We start from the raw sequence: 19035 nt of genomic DNA on the forward strand, positions 1-19035 counted from the left end.
GATCCAGTGGGAGGTGTTCCTGCCCATGGTATTGGGGTTGGAACTATGTATATATACAAATATATAAAAAAAAATTTATGAAAAATAGAACAAATAGAATGGAAAGATGCCACTGTCCAGGTCCAAATTAAAAGAAAATAGATTAATGGGTGGCCTACAGGAAAGCTGGGGAGGGGCTCTTTATCAAGGAGTGTAGGGATAGGAGGAGGGGGAATGGTTTTAAGCTGAAAAAGGGGAGATAAGATGAGCTATTATGAAGAAATTATTTGCTGTGACACACTGGAACAGGATGCCCAGAAAAGTCATGAATGCTCCATCCCTGGAGGTGCTGAAGGCCAGGTTGGCTGAGGCTTTGAGCAACCTGACCAAGTGGGAGGTGTCCCTGCCCATGGCATGGGGGTTAAGGTCCCTTCTGACTGAAACCATTCTATGTTTCTGTGTTTCTACGAAATTATAAAAAAAAATAATATCAAACTTTCAACTGAGTTTTCTTTTCAACTGTTACTACTGTGGAAATTTTTTAGCAACAGTACTAGCAAATGGTGTCTCAAAAAGGACAAACACCAATCATCAGACACTGCACTGGTTTTCCCAGCTCATTTAATATTACCAAGAAATTTCCCACAGGAGCATCTCCAATTTTTCAGGAGGACAGTTTAAAAATAAGCAATCTATTTCTCTTACTTTACTCTCAATATCTACGACCTACTTACACAACTTAAGTCCTTTCTGATTCACTCCTCCAATTTGCATTGCTTTGAAAACTGCAATTCAACAGCACCACAGTGACTAAATAACCCTAAAGAGTTAAATGCACAAAGAAATCAACACCTCAACACCTAAGATATCTACATAAGCAAACAAAGAAACAAACTGTTTTCTGTTCTCCATTTAGTAAGCAGCACAAGAACCATAATTATAATAATTTAATGAAGCATAGAAAACAAAGATTCATATTACCTCATTTCCTCCATATCCATTCATTCTACTCAGATATTGTTAGCTGGTGCTTTTTATATTCAGTATAATTATGTACTCCTGTTAGTGACATCTATACTAACAAATACAACCTTCCCGTATCTGCACTGATTAATTATATAGTCTTCTCTCTAACACCTCAGGGGTGTTCTAGCACCTACTTTTAAACATTAATGTTTCCAATACCTGAAGGTATTTTAGTTTTTGTATGTAACAGCCACTCACAGCCACCACAGAAGCTATTTATCAGGATCTTACTTTCATACTAAAACACAACACTTATGGTGACACTGGTCCTACGAAAGTCCAGTGGAATCATTTCAGTATTTTACCAAAACATAAATTACATCTTGTGTAACACAGAAGTCCAGAATACCTCAATATATACATTAGAAAAGCTAATCTTCTGCAACTACTTATGGGACCAAGACAACGATTGAAGCACATCTATGGTTGGACACAATGATCTTATCCAACAGCTGGAGCACCTGAGATACAAGGACAGGCTGAGGGAGTTGGGGTTGTTCAGCCTGGAGAAGAGAAGTGTCTGGGGAGACCTTATAGCAGCCTTCCAGTACTCAAAGGGGACCTACAGTAAAGGTCGGAAAGGACTCTTTATGAAGGAGTGCAGGGACAAAATGAAACATAATGGTTTAAGGATGAAAGAGGGGAAATTTAGATGAGATATTTGGAATAATTTTTTTCCTATGAGAGTGGTGAGGCACTGGCACAGGTTGCCCAGAGGACTTGTGGATGCCAGGTTGGCTGAGGCTTTGAGCAACCTGATCCAGTGGGAGGTGTCCCTGCCCATGGCAGAGGGGTTGGAACTGGATGATCTTTAAGGTCCCTTGAAACTCAAACCATTCTATGATTCTATGATACACCATAAGTGTTTTCCTCACAATTTCACATTTAAAATGGCCAATGTTGCTCTGTGTTCAGGGTTCTCCTCTTCAGACCACATTCTGCTCCCAACTTGCAGCAGGTACCACATGCACGTTCACCCTGATCCACGACCCAGCTCCTCCCTGGTACCCAGCCAGACTATTTTATCCCAAATATTCTGTGCTTTTATAACATTAAAAGCACCACAGAAATGCTGCAGCGTACCCTAGAAGAAAGACACCATTAGATGAAAATGCAACAGTCACACAGTGCAATTATTCGTATCTGTCACCACCGAACTGCAAAAGGAGACGGTTCCTCCACCTTTTCACACTGGAGCCCACCCCTGGTTCCCAACAGCAGGTTCCTGTCTGATGTTGAATTTTCTTCACTACAGAAGCACAATAATCAGATTGAAAGAAGAGGGTCCCAACCCATGTTATCACAGCTTCATTAATCTTATGCAAAATTAAACCTCAAAGATTTGTGCCTCAAGTTTTGAACGAAGAACCACGTGCACAAAAGCCCAAGGCATATTTCTAATGTCATCAGTAGTTTTAGGAGCCATCTTAATGATCGTAATGGCAATTTAAAAAATATGCATATAAGGTAAACACACATGTGTTTTGTATGTGTTACATACAAAAACCTATTTACCCATCTGATAATATTAGACCGACTATGGAAGCTAAGTCTCCATTAGGGAAAATTAAGGCTTTGGTCTTTCCTAGAAGAGTTAAAAGCCCAGATTCAGTATCAGGGTAACATTCATTTGCCATCTGCCCTCAGCTGCTCCTCCTCTTCGTCTTGCAAGGTCACAGTCTCTATATTATCTGGAGGTGAACTTTGACATCTCTAACTAATTTTGGAAGCTTCTCTGTTAATAATAAAGGCATTAGAGACAGGGTGCGGGTGAAATCACCCTCTGATGAGGCTTTGTTAGGGACAGAAGGGCTAAAAATGCTCCCTTCTGTCCGAGCGGGCTGATCTCCAGATGTCACTGCAACACACACTGCTGCCTCTCCCATCATCAATAAAGTAGGACTGTACTCTTGGGAGCCATATCCTACTCAACCTACTAAGTGTGTCTTGCTAACAGCTAATCTTATACTTCTCTACCACACAGAATTTTGCTTTTCCAGAGCCAATGAGTCCAAGCATCAATGTGATTCAACCCCCCACCTTTTTTTGTCCATACAACCTAATCACAAATTGGAACATTTTGTTCAAGATCACTTATAAAAGACATAGCCAAGCCTCAGTACATGGAAACCTGTCCTGAGCATTTTAAATTTATCGTCTTGGATTAAGAGTGAGTCACATATGACCGCAAGCAAGCTCTCCAGCACTATTTTCACGACTTAGGTGGAAATCTTAAATCGAAGCAGCCATTTCTCTTTAGCCTGAGCTTGGCTGACTATTGAAGAGGTATTTAGGAACACGAGTATGTTTTACATTCCCCTGATACAGCACTGCTAACAGAAAACACACATCTGACACAGCACAAATGGAAGATACCAAAGCAATTACTTGACTACACAAGCAGCAAGACCTACAACAAGGGTGTCAGCGTTATTTGCAGAGTATATATCAACTTCTGTAGTTAAAAAAAATGAGTCCGTTCATGAGGAACTGTGAACTTTGGCAATTTCAAGAAAGAATGTCTCACTTATAATTACTTAGCTATAAGGAGAAGACAGGTGATGTTCTGTTTGATTTATAGAATCATTAAGGTTGGAAAAGACCTCTAAGATAATCAAGTCCAACCAATTTGAACCAATATTTTTATGATTTTAAAAATATGTTTTGTTTTATTTATATTTATATATACATAGATATAAAAATGTCTTTTTAAGCAGCAGCAATTCTAACATTTATTACCACTTCCCTTCAGGGCACAGTTTATGTATCAACCATTAACTCTCCCCAAAAGATCTTTGTTTTATTTTTTTTTTCATTTAAACAGGCTGCTAATATCAGGAAAAACACCAGCTCTTCTAACTATGTCCTTTATCGTCTTCAAAGTTCTTCCTGTCAAAGTCATTTGCTTTAGGTCTCCTATTTTTATTAGAGTGTAAGAGATGTTGTTATTTAATTAGGTTAAAGAGCCCAATTCCCAGCCTGCACTTCAAATTATATCTCTTGCACCTAAGCCTTATAAAACTTTAATCACTAAGTTATTACAGTAATTGCCTGGACTTAAAATTTCCTACATGTTGGGAGTCAGTGTTATAAAAATAATTTAATTTTCATGATGCATTTATCTGCCACAATATAAAAGTATTCTCATTTAAGGGAAAACATTTTAAATGTTAACATCGTCTTCTTACAAATAATTCAGACACAGAGCAATGTAGTGTCATTTGTACACAAGAAACTTCACTTCTTCTTTCTTTACGTTGTCCACCCCTTCATTTTTAGAAGAAAACAAGTATCCATTTTTCCTCTTTTCCTTTTAAAAACAGTTTTCTTATGAAAATGAGCCTGCATTGTCCTTGTACGGTGAAACATAGAATCCCTACAGCACAGAATTCAGAACAATTTTAGCAAACACCATTTACCTGCCCTAACTCTGAGATCACCATCTCCCTGCCTGAAATTCCTCCTCTTGTGCATTATACAAACCCTGGCTCATTTTAAAAAGCAAACCCCAAACACACTCCAGTCCTATTCTCTCTTTTATTGTATACCCACACACCTCCAGGGCAGCTCTGTACTGCTGGCTAGACAAGACAGCATAGAGAAGAATTCTACACTGATAAAAATGACTTTTTCTTGTTCTTCAAGATCTAAAAAACCCCCAAAAGTTACTTTAAAAGTCTTCCGTTTGAAGCACAAGGACAGCAACAATGGAACAGCTGATGCCCAAGAGCTGGGTCCCCCCTGCTCTCATACAGATGCTCACTCCCTTTTCATCAAGGGATAAACCATCTCCAATTACCGGAGGCCAACATGTTATTCAAGAAGAAATGTGCACAGGCTCTTGTCCCACAAGAAAAGGAAGGCAATTCAAGTAGCTTATGTGTGATTCTCATTATATAAATGTTTTTAAAAGCTGTGTTTTATCTGGCTGCAAGATATGGCTTTCGTAGCTTACTCAGCTATTAAGGCAAAAGGGAGAAGCCTGTCCCTTTTATTTCTACCTCTCAACAGCCTTGCCACAGAAACAGAGGGACGGACAGACACTCAGCAATGAATTTCACCCACACTACTGCAACTGGGAATGTTCCCTAAAGTACGAGAAAAATGTGAAGTCTAATTTTCATTACTCCAAACCCTCCAGTTTTTCATTCACCTTTTGTACTTTAATGCTTGTTTCCTCTAAAGTTTCCTTGAAAATTGGTGAAAATTGATATAAAGAATGGATATCTTTATCAGGGAGTGCAGGGATAGGACAAGAGGTAACAGTTTTAAGCTGAAAGAGAGTAGATTCAGATCAGGAAGAAATTTTTCCTGTGAGGGTGGGGGGGCACTGGCACAGGTTGCCCAAAAATGTCACCAATGCCCCAACCCTGGGGGTGTTCAAGACCAGGCTGGATGAGGCTTTGAGCAACCTGATCCAGTGGGATGTGTCCCTCGCCATGGCAGGGAGGTTGGAAATGGATGATCTTTAAGGTCCCTTGTAACTCAAACCATTCTATGATTCTATGATCCTTATTCTTTAGAGATTTACAAAACAGCCAACCAATCGAAGAAAAAAAGGATGTTATATATTGATAAAAATTAACTTATAGTGTTTTTACTCAGCAACTCTATGCACTTTATGTTTAAGGTTTTTGAGGGAGATAGAGGTAGCTTTGGATCAGACCTGGGTATAAAAGACAAAGGGATTTGACTAAAGGCTGGCACATCAAACCTACATGGCAAGCATCTGCCAACTGTGCAGACAACCATAACTCTGGCATTTCCTGATTTTTTACTACTTTAACCTCACAATTCAAACAGCACTGGGTGGGATCCAATTTGCCTAATTTGGCTGAAATTGTAAGCAGTTGGGCCCAAGGGAATAACACAGTCAGTGCAGAATCACCACAGAAATGCTCCACTTAACAGAAACAAGAGAAGAAACCTCTGGAGATCTGTCATCCACTACCTCCAACACCTTCCAACCAGCAAGGAAAAAGGACACAATTCCAACATTAGTCTGTTGATCAAAACTCTCAGCTGGGATGTAAAATGACAAGTCTAGAGCAAACAACTCCTCCAGCAGAGAGGAACAGCCTAAGCATCAGCCCCTACCCCCTCTCAAGTCTCCAAGCCGGAAACACAGATGTTTCAATGAACTGCATGGCATCAATATCAGCAAGACTTAATTCTGATGCTACAAACAAGTTGCCTGTTTTTTCCCCTCACACATGACAATTTTAATCCTTTACTGTACAGACTGCAAACCAGGGGCACTCTTATGAAAAGTCTCCTTAAGTGCTCTGCTTTTATACTTCCAATTAGAACAGCTTACGCCCAGTGCAGATGGCAGACCGACCTCCGCTGATTACAAACGGCCATACGTCACGCTACAAAGAGTTCTGGTCACAGGTTCTTGATTTGCTCAAGACTCTCGAAAATAAAGAATATCCCAAACAAAGAAAGGTCACGACACCCTTAAAACAGTCAAAATTAAGGTGAAAAAAAGACTTTCACCTATTCGTCCAAGCTGAGAAGACTTAAATGCTTGCGCAATTTACACAGGGCAGTGCACTCAGTGAAGTCAATGGGAGTAGTCATGCGTGTGAAGTTACAAACCCGTGCCAGTTTTCAGTTTAACAGCTTGATAATTGTGGTTTGGGTTAACTGTTTGAATAAACTGTGTCTGCTGACAGCGATTAAGGTAACATTTTGTGATCTTTACAAACCATTCTGAGCTTTTCTGGAAGATAATGATCACTTGGGGATTCAGTCTCTTAAACTCTCAGCTTATTTTTCAACAATGCTGCTGCTCTGCAACTCAAATGCAAGATAATAACTACATTTGCTAAAATCCATGGACAATTCATGGGTGGTAGAGGCCACCATATATCTTTTCCTTCTCCATGAACATTTAATTTTGTTGTACATTTTTAATAAGTCAGACAACCAATAACCCAGTCAGTAATAGGTTCTCAGCCTCATCTTGAAAAGAAAGATTTAGTCAAGGGCAGCATATAGTCCCCCCCATTTTTTTTTCTCTTTTAAAACACACAAGACAGCAGCGTATTTGAATTTTACATCCACAAAAGCCATGCTGATTACAGAAGTGTTAAAAATTCTGTAACTAGGTCCAACATGCATTGTATCTAACAGTTATTTCTGTGCAGAAAGCTCAAGGTATCTATGTATGTATGATTTACATACCTTCTTTTGTTCTTGCTATATACAACATGATGTTTGATTGAGAGCTGTGGTTAGCAAAATGTTGTGAGAATGACAATAAGTGAGGAACAGATTGTGAAAAACTATCCTTCCTTGTTTTCTCACATCTCCTTCTGTTATAGGTCTGGTTTATGATGCAGAGTTACTGCCCAAATTCTTTCCCTGCTGGCCTTTTCATAAGTCCATGGGGCTGCCTTAGCACTTTACCAGATAAAAGCAATTGTCCTAATTTATTCAGGAGGCCAAACGAGTCTTAGAGACCAAAACAGAATCATGGACAGAAGATGACAGTTCTGGAAAACTTGCGCACCTATTTCCATGACAATGGAGACCCAAATACCTTGCAGCACCCCAGAACAAAGAACAGGGACTTTATAAGAACTGGATTTAGAAATACCTCATGATAAGGTGAAGAAGAAAGTAGGAAGGAAAAAATGGAAGTAAGCAGAGCGAGGAGACATGAACCTCTGACATTTAGTAGAACTGGGATTCAGGGCATCGTCAGATCCATGCGACTGACATCTTTTAATATAATTTCATGATAACCTTCATAAACCTTCTTGCTATTCTGAGCCATTTGGATATGTTTCTAATGAATTCCTCGAATTTAGAATCATAGATCATAGAATCATAGAATGGTTTGGGTTGGAAGGGACCTTAAAGATCATCCAGTTCCAAACCCCCTGCCATAGGCAGGGACACCTCCCACTAGATCAGGCTGCTCAAGGCTTCATCCAACCTGGCCTTGAACACTTCCAGGGATGGGGCAGCCACAACTTCCCTGGGCAACCTGTTCCAGAGCCTCATCACTCTCATCATGAAGAAACTCTTCCTTATGTCTAGTCTAAATCTGCCCTTCTCCAGCTTATACCCGTTGCCCCAAGTCCTACATCACTACAACTCTTTGTAAACAGTCCCTCCTCGGCTTTCATGTAGCCCCTTCAGGTACTGGAAGGTCGTTATAAGACCTCCTCTGAGCCTTCTCTTCTCCAGGCTGAACAAGCCCAACTCTCTCAGCTTGTCCCTGTATGGGAGGTGCTCCAGCCCTTGGATCATCTTTGTGGCCCTCCTCTGGACCTGTTCCAACAGCTCCATATCATTCTTAGGTTAAGGATTCCAGAACCGGACACAACACTCCAGATGAGGTCTCACAAGAGAGGAACAGAGAGGCAGAATCGCCTCCCTCAATTTAGTAAAATGTGTTTCTCAAAAAATGCTAAAAAATATTTCTTTGGCGTTTTAAATCCCTTGCTTGAAATAAACAGTTTTCTAAGGCACAAGTGAGAGGACGTTACTGGCTTTCCAGTATTTGAATAGGTCAATGATGCAGTCCAGGAAATTATTTTGGAGCTCATCACGCACTTTCACACCATGAGAAACACAAATTTCCTATGTTTAAAGCCAGTATGAAGAAAGTCACTTTCTGCTGAAGTAGAAAGGAACATGATTTGTTGTTTCTACAAGAACCCCTGGCAGTGCTAACAAGTTGCCTGAAACAAGCTCATCACACAGATCAGTTAAACTCAAACACTAAATCCAGATCAGCACTAGAATTGGAAGTCAATTCTATCATATACCAATACAAAAATTTCCTTACATGTTACAAAATTAAAATTAATTTACCTAAGGCAGGAATGTGTGCATGCCCAAGAAAGGAGAGAAGACATTTAAGAAATGAGTACAAGCTTGTTAATTCTACTGTATATTCTGCTTTCAGATGAAGTACTAGACAGAGGGGAGGACTACATTTTTCTTTTTAAAAAAGAACACCCTCTACAACTACCTGAAAGGAGGTTGTAGTGAGGCAAGTGTTGGTCTCTTCTCCCAAGTAACAAGTGATAGGAAAAGAGGAAATGACCATTAGGTAACACCAGGGGAGGTTCAGATTGGATACTGGGAAAAAATTCTTTACTGAAAGAGTGGTGAAGCACTGGAGGAGGCTGCCCAGGGAAGTGGTGGAGTCACCATACCTGGTTCAAAAAGCCTGTAGATATGGCGCTTTGGGACATGGTTTAGTAGGCACAGTGATGTTGGGCTGATGGTTGGATAGGATGATCTTAGAGGTCTTTTCCAACCTCAATGATTCTATGTGTCTATCAGATAAAAAAAAATTCCTATTTCAGAACAGAATTCCAGAGCTTTCACAGTGCAGTTCTTGAGCTCTGCCATTTCACTTGAGTTCACAGGCCATCTCCCCCTGCCTCTCATTCCTACCTTATTCCATCTCTATCATAACAATACTCCATAAATACTACTTTAAATACCCTACTAAAGCTAATCCTTGATAGAGTAGCATGAAGTATTGTGTAAAACTATGACATAAAAACATATCCAGACCACCAAGTTGTCAGCACGAGTAACACAAACTGTTTGTTACACACTAACAATATTGCAGTGTATGAACACAGACTGTGACCATCCAGACACTGGACAAAACCCACCCAACAGGTAGCCATGAAGTAAGGTCAGGTTTCAATTTTCAGAGATGCATGAATTCCCGAAGCAGGGGATACCATAACCATGCCATTTCAGACTCCACTAAAAGACATTCCCATGTAATTTTACTTTTGAGCTTGTCACTCTAGAAGTAGCTTAAAATTATTTAAGTGAACAAAATGAAGAATGAGATGCTTAATGTATAGAAAATGTTAATATTATGCAGTTTTACTACTCAGGAATAGATACACAAAATAAGAAAATAACAATATAAGTGGAAAAAACATTCCATGATTGTGGTGAAGTTGGCTGTTCATTTGCACTCGCAAAAATAAAGAAATTCAAGAATTTAATAAAGTGTGACATAACTGTAAGCAGCCAGCTGAACAACAGTAAATTTTATCTGGTTTAAGAAGACAATTGCAGAATTATTTTGTTTTGGAAAACCAATTCTCAAAGAGAAAGGTGTCATGGGCTTCATACCTTTTCTGCTTTAAAAATGCAACCTTGAATTTTACTAGTTTCTGTTTCTGCAGTAATATGGTACCCACGTAAACAATCCAGAATTTTCCAAATTTAGCAAATTCAGCAAAAGAAAATGTAGTAGAACTGAACATACCTGCTGATAGAAAAAATTTAGAGTTGGTTTATCCTCAGTGAACTGGTTTAAAAATCCTTTTGGCAAATATCGAATTCTCAATTCATACCTGAAAAGCAAGAAAAGAATTAAACTGGTGAGACAAACCAAATAATTGAGATTTCCTCTCAAACAAAATATTTCTTCAAACCTTCTTAAAAAAACCTGAAACCCTAAGGAGTAATTTCCTCTTCTGACTGCTCAGAGAACCAAACTGGAATGCAGTACCTAACATTTCATAAAGGTGTTTACGAAGGACCTTTGCAACAGAAGCAAACACAAAGCCCTGCTGCCTTCTCAGAGCTTCACTGAGGACTGAAGCACTGAGACTTGGAGCAGATAAGCTGCCAGGTCTGGATACATGGGAAGGGAGTCCCTGATTAGGGGAGGACAGCAGATGAGCTGCCATAACCACTGACACGATGTCCTGCCAACAGCTTTTATCTCTGGTTATCTCAAGCATAGTACCCAAAACACAGATCGCACTGCTGCAAGTAAGAGTGGCAACCAGTGTTACTCACCAGGGAGCCACATCCCTCAGACAAAACAAGGGCTTACTCAAGGAACACGACTCTGCTCTGCTCTGCTCTGAGCTAAAGTCAAATCAGTTTTCTAACTTTAGCTCAGTTTCATCTAAGAAACTGCATTTTCTAAAAGACAACTTCAAGTTTTTCAGTGTTCTCTCCAGCAGTGATAACATGGAGCATTGATGTGCAGAAAGGCTATTGCTTATACTTATCCCTACTGTAACCAAGGCCGTGTGTGAGCCAATAGGGTGATGTAAGTCGAAGAGGTGAAAAAGGTCACACCTGCATGGAGGGGTGGACCAGGACAGGTGACCCCAAGCTGACCAACAGAGCATTACATCCCACAGACATATTTAGTATAAAACTGAGGGATCACGAGGGTCTCACTCTCTTCTGTGATGGCCGATGTCCAGAGAGGACCTCGTCGGTCTGTTTGCCCTGATCCCAGGTCTGCACATTCCTGAATCCAGTTCCTGGGTCCAGCCTCCCTCTGGCCACTCATCTGCCCTGTGCCTGCCCTAGAGCATTTGTAGTGATGTACAGTCACTTACGCATGGGGGCACAAATTCACATATTTGTATATATCTTATTATTTTCTTACTATTTTCTTTGTTATTATTATTTCATTAAACCTGTAGTTTAGTTTCCAACCTGTAAGTTTTTTTTCCTTTAGCTCCCCTTCCGCTTTCCCTGGGGGTTGGGGAGAAGGGAACTGGAAGCCCAACTGCTCAGTTTTAGCTGCCAAAATTAGCCAGGCCAGGGCTAAACTGTGACACACTCCTTCTCTGATTAAATACTATAAATATTCATGTCTGAACTGTTCCAGAGGTTTTGTAGGAATTTCACAGTCATAGTTTTCAAGTTAACAGTACACCACAAAGTGAGGGAGATTCAGAATTAGCCTTGGTTCATGACCTACACCAAATCTGTATCGCTTCTCAAACCCTCAACTCCTGCTTCCAAATCCTAAATTTAGTATTATTGCTTGTCATAGATTCATAGAATGGTTTGGGTTGGAAGATCATCCTCTTCCAAACCCCTGCCATGGGCAGGAACACCTCTCACTGGATCAGGTTGCTCAAAGCCTCAGCCAACCTGGCCTTCAACACCTCCAGGGATGGGGCAGCTACTTCTCTGGACAACCTGTACCAGTGCCTCACTGGCTTCACAGCAAAAAACTTCTTCCTAAATAGCTCACCTAAATCTCCCCTCTTTCAGCTGAAAACCATTACTCCTCGCCCCATCCCCACACTCCTTGATAATGAGCCTCTCACCAGCTTTCCTGTAGGCCACCTTTTAAACACTGGAAAGCTGTTATAAGGGAGCCTTCTCTTCTCTAGGTTGAATTACAAGTCTAATTGTCCCATTAGAAATCAGTAAAATAAGGAAAACATTTAGAAACCATAAACACCTCCCTCACCCCATATACTATCTAGGAATATTTAGAATAAAGTTTTTGCTTAGTATGACAAGTTTATTTCATAAGGGAAAATGCAAGCTCAGTCGCCTTGAGCAGAGAAAACATGTCCTTAAACTAGACATGAACTCATAGAATCACAGAATCATAGAATAACCAGGTTGGAAGAGACCCACCGGATCATCGAGTCCAACCATTCCTATCAAACACTAAACCATGCCCCTTAGCACCTCATCCACCCGTGCCTTAAACACCTCCAGGGAAGGTGACTCAACCACCTCCCTGGGCAGCCTGTTCCAGTGCCCAATGACCCTTTCTGTGAAAAATTTTTTCCTAATGTCCAGCCTAAATCTCCCCTGGTGGAGCTTGAGGCCATTTCCTCTTGTCCTGTCCCCTGTCACTTGGGAGAAGAGGCCAGCACCCTCAGACTGCAGTCCTCAGACTGCAGGATATACAAGAGGTGGAAGACACCTGAAAGAGGGTAGAGTTAGACTGGACATAAGGAAGAAATTTTTCCTGTGAGGTTGGTGAGATGCTGGAACAGGTCACCCAAAGAAGTTGTGGATGCCCCATCCCTGGAGGTGTTTCAGGCCAGGATGGATGAATCTTTGAGGAACCTGACACAGTGGAAGGTGTCCTTGCCCATGGCAGGGGGATTGGATGAGATGATCTTTAAAGGTCTCTTCTAACCTGAACCATTCTCTGATGCAGTGACACAGACAAATATAAACAAACAAACAAAAAAGATTCAAAACACCGTTAAGACAATCTCTCAAATATTACTCTAATTGAGAAGGCACACAGAAACATCTCCTACCGCTGATCAGCAGCTACATCTCATGGTACATAGCAGACACCTAGTTATTCACTAAAATTTTACATATAAGCCACCTTGTACCTGCAGGTGTTTAAGTGGGAGAGAAAGGACTGTGAGCATGCTGAGCAGGAGCAGAAAAGGAGCACGAACACACTGTCCCAAAGCAGAAAAGCAGTGCCTTTGATAACAACTGTTTCTGCCATATTCCCCTCAACTCTACTGCTGAACATCACTGTAGAGCCCCATACAGAATAAACCAAATCTGCAAAAAATCACTTGTGGTTTTGTTGGCTCCATAACCCAGTGCATTCTAGCTGTCTTTGTAGATTTTAAGATTAAAATTAACACTGTTCACTGAAAAACTGTTGTTACCAATTCCTAATTGTTGCCCAGCTACATTTTCTCCTGCTACTCTCTCATCCTTTATCTGTTTCTATTCTAATTCCCCTCCGTGGCAGCAGGTTTCCACACCTTCCAAGCCTCACTGCGTGGAATAGCAAGCAGGAAAAAGTCTATTCCATAGCGAAGGCCCAACCTCTGAGCAAAGAGCAGCTGACTAACCCAACACCTGAAGGTGACTGGCTAACCGGTGATCCGTATTGAGGCACCTCCCAGTTAAAGAAAACATTTTCAGCCTTTCCCATTGGACCTATACTTTCCCAGATCTCCGGATGCTAATATAAAATCTGGTGCCTACTCTATTATTGCCCTGATAAATCCTCGCAAGGACTGGCAAAGGTTGACGTGTGACTCGAGGGTATTACTGTGGCACAAGAGAATTTGTAAGTCAGACAGTGAAGTCACCCAAGGACAACTCAGGATCTCACAAATGAACACCGGCCTCTTTTCTTAGGCACAAAGCTACAGCTGTACCTGAACAGATTTCTGCTTAGTTTGTGTATCAGACAGAACACCGGCACACAGCGCTTCTGGGGACAGTTCAGACACAGTGTGTTCGCAGTGATTTCAAACCAAAATAAAAGTGAGTTAATAGTGTGCCTGCCCCAGGCAGCTGTACTGGGTGCCCAGGTATCAGCACTGGGGCCGCTGGGCAACCTCTGTGGGGAAAGGTTGGGTCCCAGCTGGCTCCAATGGATCCACCACAGGGCACAGCTGAGCCCCCCAGTCAAGCTGAGGACACCAGGGAGAAAACAGATTTCCAAACGTGTGAAGGTAGCACAGGAAGAGAAGGAGGAAGCCAAGGAGGGAGCAGCAGCAGAGGGAGCCCCGGGCTGGAGGAGCAGGAGGGCAGAAGGTGCTGCATGTCAACAGCAGGGATCCCCTGCAGCCCTGGAGAGACCCTGCTGGAGCAGAGACCACCCTGCAGCCTGGGGAAGGGGCTGCGCTGGAGCAGGGAGAAGTGCGAGGAGGGAAGAGCATCTGAGAGGGTCTGGGCTGGATGGATCCCAACACCCATCCCTGCCCCTGCAGCCCTCAGGGGAAGAGGAGTGAGCAGTGGAGGTGGGAACAGGGAAAGTAATTTGGCGGGGAAGGTGTTGTTCTAATGTTTGTCTCTGTTTCTCACTACTTGAATCCATTTTAATTGGCAATAAGTTAAACTAATTTTCCTGAATTTAAGTCTCTTTTGCCCACAACCACACTTGGTAAGTGATTTTGTCTTTATTCTTGATGTAAAATCTTTCATCTTGTTTTCTCACCCCCTCCTGCTGAGGAGCAGCAGTGAGAAGGGGCTGGGAAGGGGTCTGGCAGCCAGCTGAGGGCACCCACCACAGGGGTATTGACTACCTGACCAAGGGGACCTTCTAAATCCTGGAGGGGTGCTGTGATCATTCACATGTGTGTTTCAGACATCTCATTTGATAACGGATACTGAAGATGGGGTTGAATTTTTCACACTATACAAATGAAAAGATTCCTTTATGTGGTCTCCCAAGAACAAATCTTGACTGGCAGTGACTCCACATTACCTCCCTTCCTATGTTTCATCCTACAAGCCAAAAATCAGAGACCATTCAGGCCTGAAGAAATGCAATTGGAACTGATCTCAGACCTCCAGCTGTGTACGTATTGTTTCAGTCACCCTGATCTATAGCAGGATTTAGAACACCTTTACTCTCTGGGATTAAAAAAAAAATAAGAAAAGCAATCTTTTTTCTTTACAGGGACTTTTCTTAACTGAGGAGCCATAAGAAATACTGCTTTTTGAAACAAGATCTCAAGAGAAAACCAGGTAAGGTAAACCAGCTTGTCTGGGACAGTCACCGAGAGTGACCTCCATTACCTACTTATAACCTAATCTCTTACTATGCCTATGGGAATGAAGAAGCTGACTTCCAAAGGCCAACACAAGGATGGGCTCAATTTTCAGTATTCTCTAAATCTACTGTCTTTGAAATGCAGCCAGCTAGTGAGGATATCAAGTCACTTTCTCACAAACCAGGTCTGCTTTTTGTTTAAGGATCCCAGCTGATGATCACCTGCCAAATGTTTGATAAAACTGTTACTGGAAGGCCACTATTCGACATACGGCTCTGCGTCTCCACTGCGGTACAGAAGCACTCCCTCCGACACACACCGTGGGCCTCCGCACAGACCTCCAGAAAGGTGAGCATCAACACAGTTTAGTTGTACGGTGAACTGACCTGTCCACAGTGCAGCGTACACAACCAGAACAAGGAATGGATTGAAAGCAGCCCTGAAGAGAAGGACTTGGAGGTGTACGAGGATGGGAAGCTCAACATAAGCTGGCACTGTGTGCTCGCAGCCCAGAAAGGCAACTGTATCCTGGGCAGCATCCAAAGGAGCACGAGCAGGTGATTCTTCCCCTCTGCTCTACTCTTGTAAGACCTTGCCCGGAGTACTGCCTTCATTTCTGGAGTGCTCAGCCCAGGAAGGACATGGATCTATTGGAGAAATTCCAGGAGAGTCACAAAGATGATCAGGGGACTGCAGTACCTCCCATACAAGGACAGATTGAGAGAGTTGGGCTGATTTAGTCTAGAGAAGAGAAGGTTCTGGAGAGGCATTCTAGCAGCCTTTCAGTACTTAAGGCAGGGGCTACAGGAAAGCTGGGGAGGGGCTCTTTCTCAGGGAGTGCAGTGACAGGACGATGGGTAATGATTTTAAGCTGAAAGACTGGAGATTTAGCTGAGATATTAGGAAGAAAGTGTTTTGCTGTGAGGCTGATGAGGCACTGGCGTAGGCTGCCCAGAGAAGAAGTAGCTGCCCCATCCCTGGAGGTGTCGAAAGCCAGTCTGGCTGAGGCGTTGAGCAACCTGATCCAGTGGGAGGTGTTCCTGCCCATGGCAGTGGGTTGGAACTGGATATCTTTTAAGCTTCCTTCCAACTCAAACCATTCTATGACTCTACGACGACTGAGCAGCTCTAGGAGCTTCCCTTTGAGTAACAAGCACTACCTGGGCAGTTTGTGGATTCAGGAAAGAAAGGATGATCCAGCTTTTAGTATTTTGTGGCACTGAAAGAAATAACCACATCAGTCCAAACCACACAGGTTACTTCCAGCAGGTTTGATTCAGTTCACATGAATAGAAAAGTAACCAGAAAGGAGAAGATGGGAATAAAAAAGGGCAGACAAAGAAGGGTCCTTGTGCGAGTTTAATGAACTGAATCAGCTTGCTGAAAGATTAGACAAGCATCAAGGCTCGCAGAAAGAAAGGAAAAGGACCGGCAAACTGGAAGCAAGAGAGGGGAGAAGACAGACTGTGGAGAGGAGAGGTACTGAGCTGTTAGATCAACTCAGTCAGCTCCTTAAATGATCCTGCAGGTGGTCTGCCCTTCGTGTCAGTGCCAAGGCATTTGTCTTGAAGCTACTGAAACTTATAGTACAGGACTGCTAAGCACAGGGGACTCCTTTGGGGCATCTGCTTAAAGCTAAAGCATGAATGTCACCTGATCACAAGGACCTGCTTTACCTACAAACCTGAACTACAGAACCAAAAGGTGTCTGCCCTGTGGAGAACACAGTGTGCTCCAAGACACACAGTTTGTTACTTTAATCTATGGATATTTCCCTTGTGCGACAAAAAGCAAACAGAACAGCAAACCTGAAGGCTGAGAGAACTGGGGTTATTTAGCCTAGAGGGTAGATGGCTCCGGGGAGACCTTGTAACAGCCTTCCAGCACTTCAAGGTGGCCCAGAGGGAAGCTGGAGGGGGCTCTTTATCAGAGTTCAGGAACAGGATGAAGGGGAAATGGTTTAAAGCTGAAAGAGGACAGATTTAATTTAATCACAGAATCGTAGAATCACCAGGTTTGAAAAGACCTCTTGGATCACTGAGTCCAATCATTCCTATTTACCACTAAACCATGTCCCTGAGCAACTCATCTACCTGTCTTTTAGACACCTCCAGGGATGGTGACTCAACCACCTCCCTGGGAAGCCTCTTCCAGTACCCAATGACCCTTTCTTTGAAAAACTTTTTCCTGATATCCAGTCTGAACCCTGCCTGTCACAGATTGAAGCCATTCCCCCTTGTCCTATCACCTGTCACTTGGGAGAAGAGGTCAGCTCCCTCCTCTCTACAATTTCCTTTCAGGTAGCTCTCCTGAAGGTTTCTTCCCGCAGCCTCCTCCTCTCAAGGCTAAACAACCTCAGTTCCCTCAGCCGGTCCTTGTAAGACTTGTTCTCCAGCCCCCTCACCAGCTCCGTTGCTCTTCTCTGGATATTTGAGATATTAGGAAGAACTGTTTTCCTGTGAGGGTGGTGAGGCACTGGCAACAGGCTGCCCAGAGGAGCTGTGGATGCCTTATCCCTGAAAGTGTTCAAGGCCACGTTGGATGAGGCTTTGAGCAACCTGATCTAGTTGAAGACATCCCTGTTTATTGCAGGGGGTTGGAACTGGATGATCTTTAAGATCTCTTCCAACCTAAACCATTCTATGATTCTAATTTTGGGCAACCTTGCCCTGAAGCCCACTATTTTTTACTCTTCTTAAGCTCCAAATACAGCTCTGCCACCTGAAGCAGAGTCATATCCCTGTTCCTCCTATCCATTGGCCCATCTGCTGCAGGACTGCAAACAGTGCAGCACCAAACAAAAGCTGAGTATGCGGAAGATGGACTTGATCCTGCTAACTTTTGTGTACAGCCCAATGATAGTCGGGGTAACTTCTAGTACTCAGATTCGTCCAGAAGAGCATCTGAGATCCAATTTCTGCACACTGTGAGTATACAAGCCCTTTTAAATTAGATGATTTAAAAAAAAATCACACAAGAGGCAGTTACCAGTTTACTAGCACTACAGGAAGCCTTTAATTCCATTCCAAGACTTTGCTCCCTTTACCAATCTTAATATTTTTAGAAGCACTTTCATACGATTTAAATGTTCTGTGTGACGGTATCACAAATGTGACAGCAGCGTTTTCATTACACACAGCAAATCTCCATGGGTTTAAAAGGTATGTCAGGCTGCATGGATCCAATAAAACATTAAATGACACTCTGGAAAGGTATTGAATAATTTACATCTTATCGTAGCTCTTTCCTGAGTATTTTATTCCATTCCTGTCCACAAACTACAAAACAATCACCTGACTTTGCTTTCAAAAAGCGATTAACTTTGTTCTGCAACGTGAACAATGCGAGTTTCACTGCCTAACAAAACTGGAACTGACACTTGTATGCTACACAACAAATTTCCATAGCATAAATTACTCACATCTTATACACAGCCCTACTATCATGGAAAGGATTCAGGAATCCCCTGCTTCCCCTGCTTATCAATGGAAAAAATCTTGTGAGGTACGAAAGGAAAAATACTGATGTATATCCCAGAAACAATAAAATCTAACGTGCACAGAAGAGAACGGGCAATGTTTCTGAAACCTAAGTTTTAAACATTCCTAATTTCACAGAATCATGGAATGGTTTGGGTTGGAAGGGACCTTAAAGATCATCCAGTTCCAACCCCCCTGCCATGGGCAGGGACACCTCCGACTGGATCAGGTTGCTTAAAGCCTCATCTAAACTGGCCTTGAACAGAAATAACCAGGGATGGGGCATCCACAAC

At 42.4% G+C, this 19035-nt stretch overlaps 1 protein-coding gene across 9 annotated transcripts in view; it reads right to left on the bottom strand.

Moving 5' to 3' along the window:
- PTK2 (protein tyrosine kinase 2) overlaps positions 1-19035 on the bottom strand; it is a 226858-nt gene that overhangs the window by 98245 nt on the left and 109578 nt on the right. For all 9 annotated transcript variants that reach the window (XM_069854722.1, XM_069854721.1, XM_069854723.1 and 6 more), the window contains one exon: positions 10268-10355. In XM_069854722.1, the coding sequence (XP_069710823.1) occupies positions 10268-10355 (88 nt within the window). The remainder of the gene's footprint in view (positions 1-10267; positions 10356-19035) is intronic.

This window comes from Phaenicophaeus curvirostris, chromosome 3, assembly GCF_032191515.1.
Source record: "Phaenicophaeus curvirostris isolate KB17595 chromosome 3, BPBGC_Pcur_1.0, whole genome shotgun sequence".
NCBI classification, from domain to species: domain Eukaryota; kingdom Metazoa; phylum Chordata; class Aves; order Cuculiformes; family Cuculidae; genus Phaenicophaeus; species Phaenicophaeus curvirostris.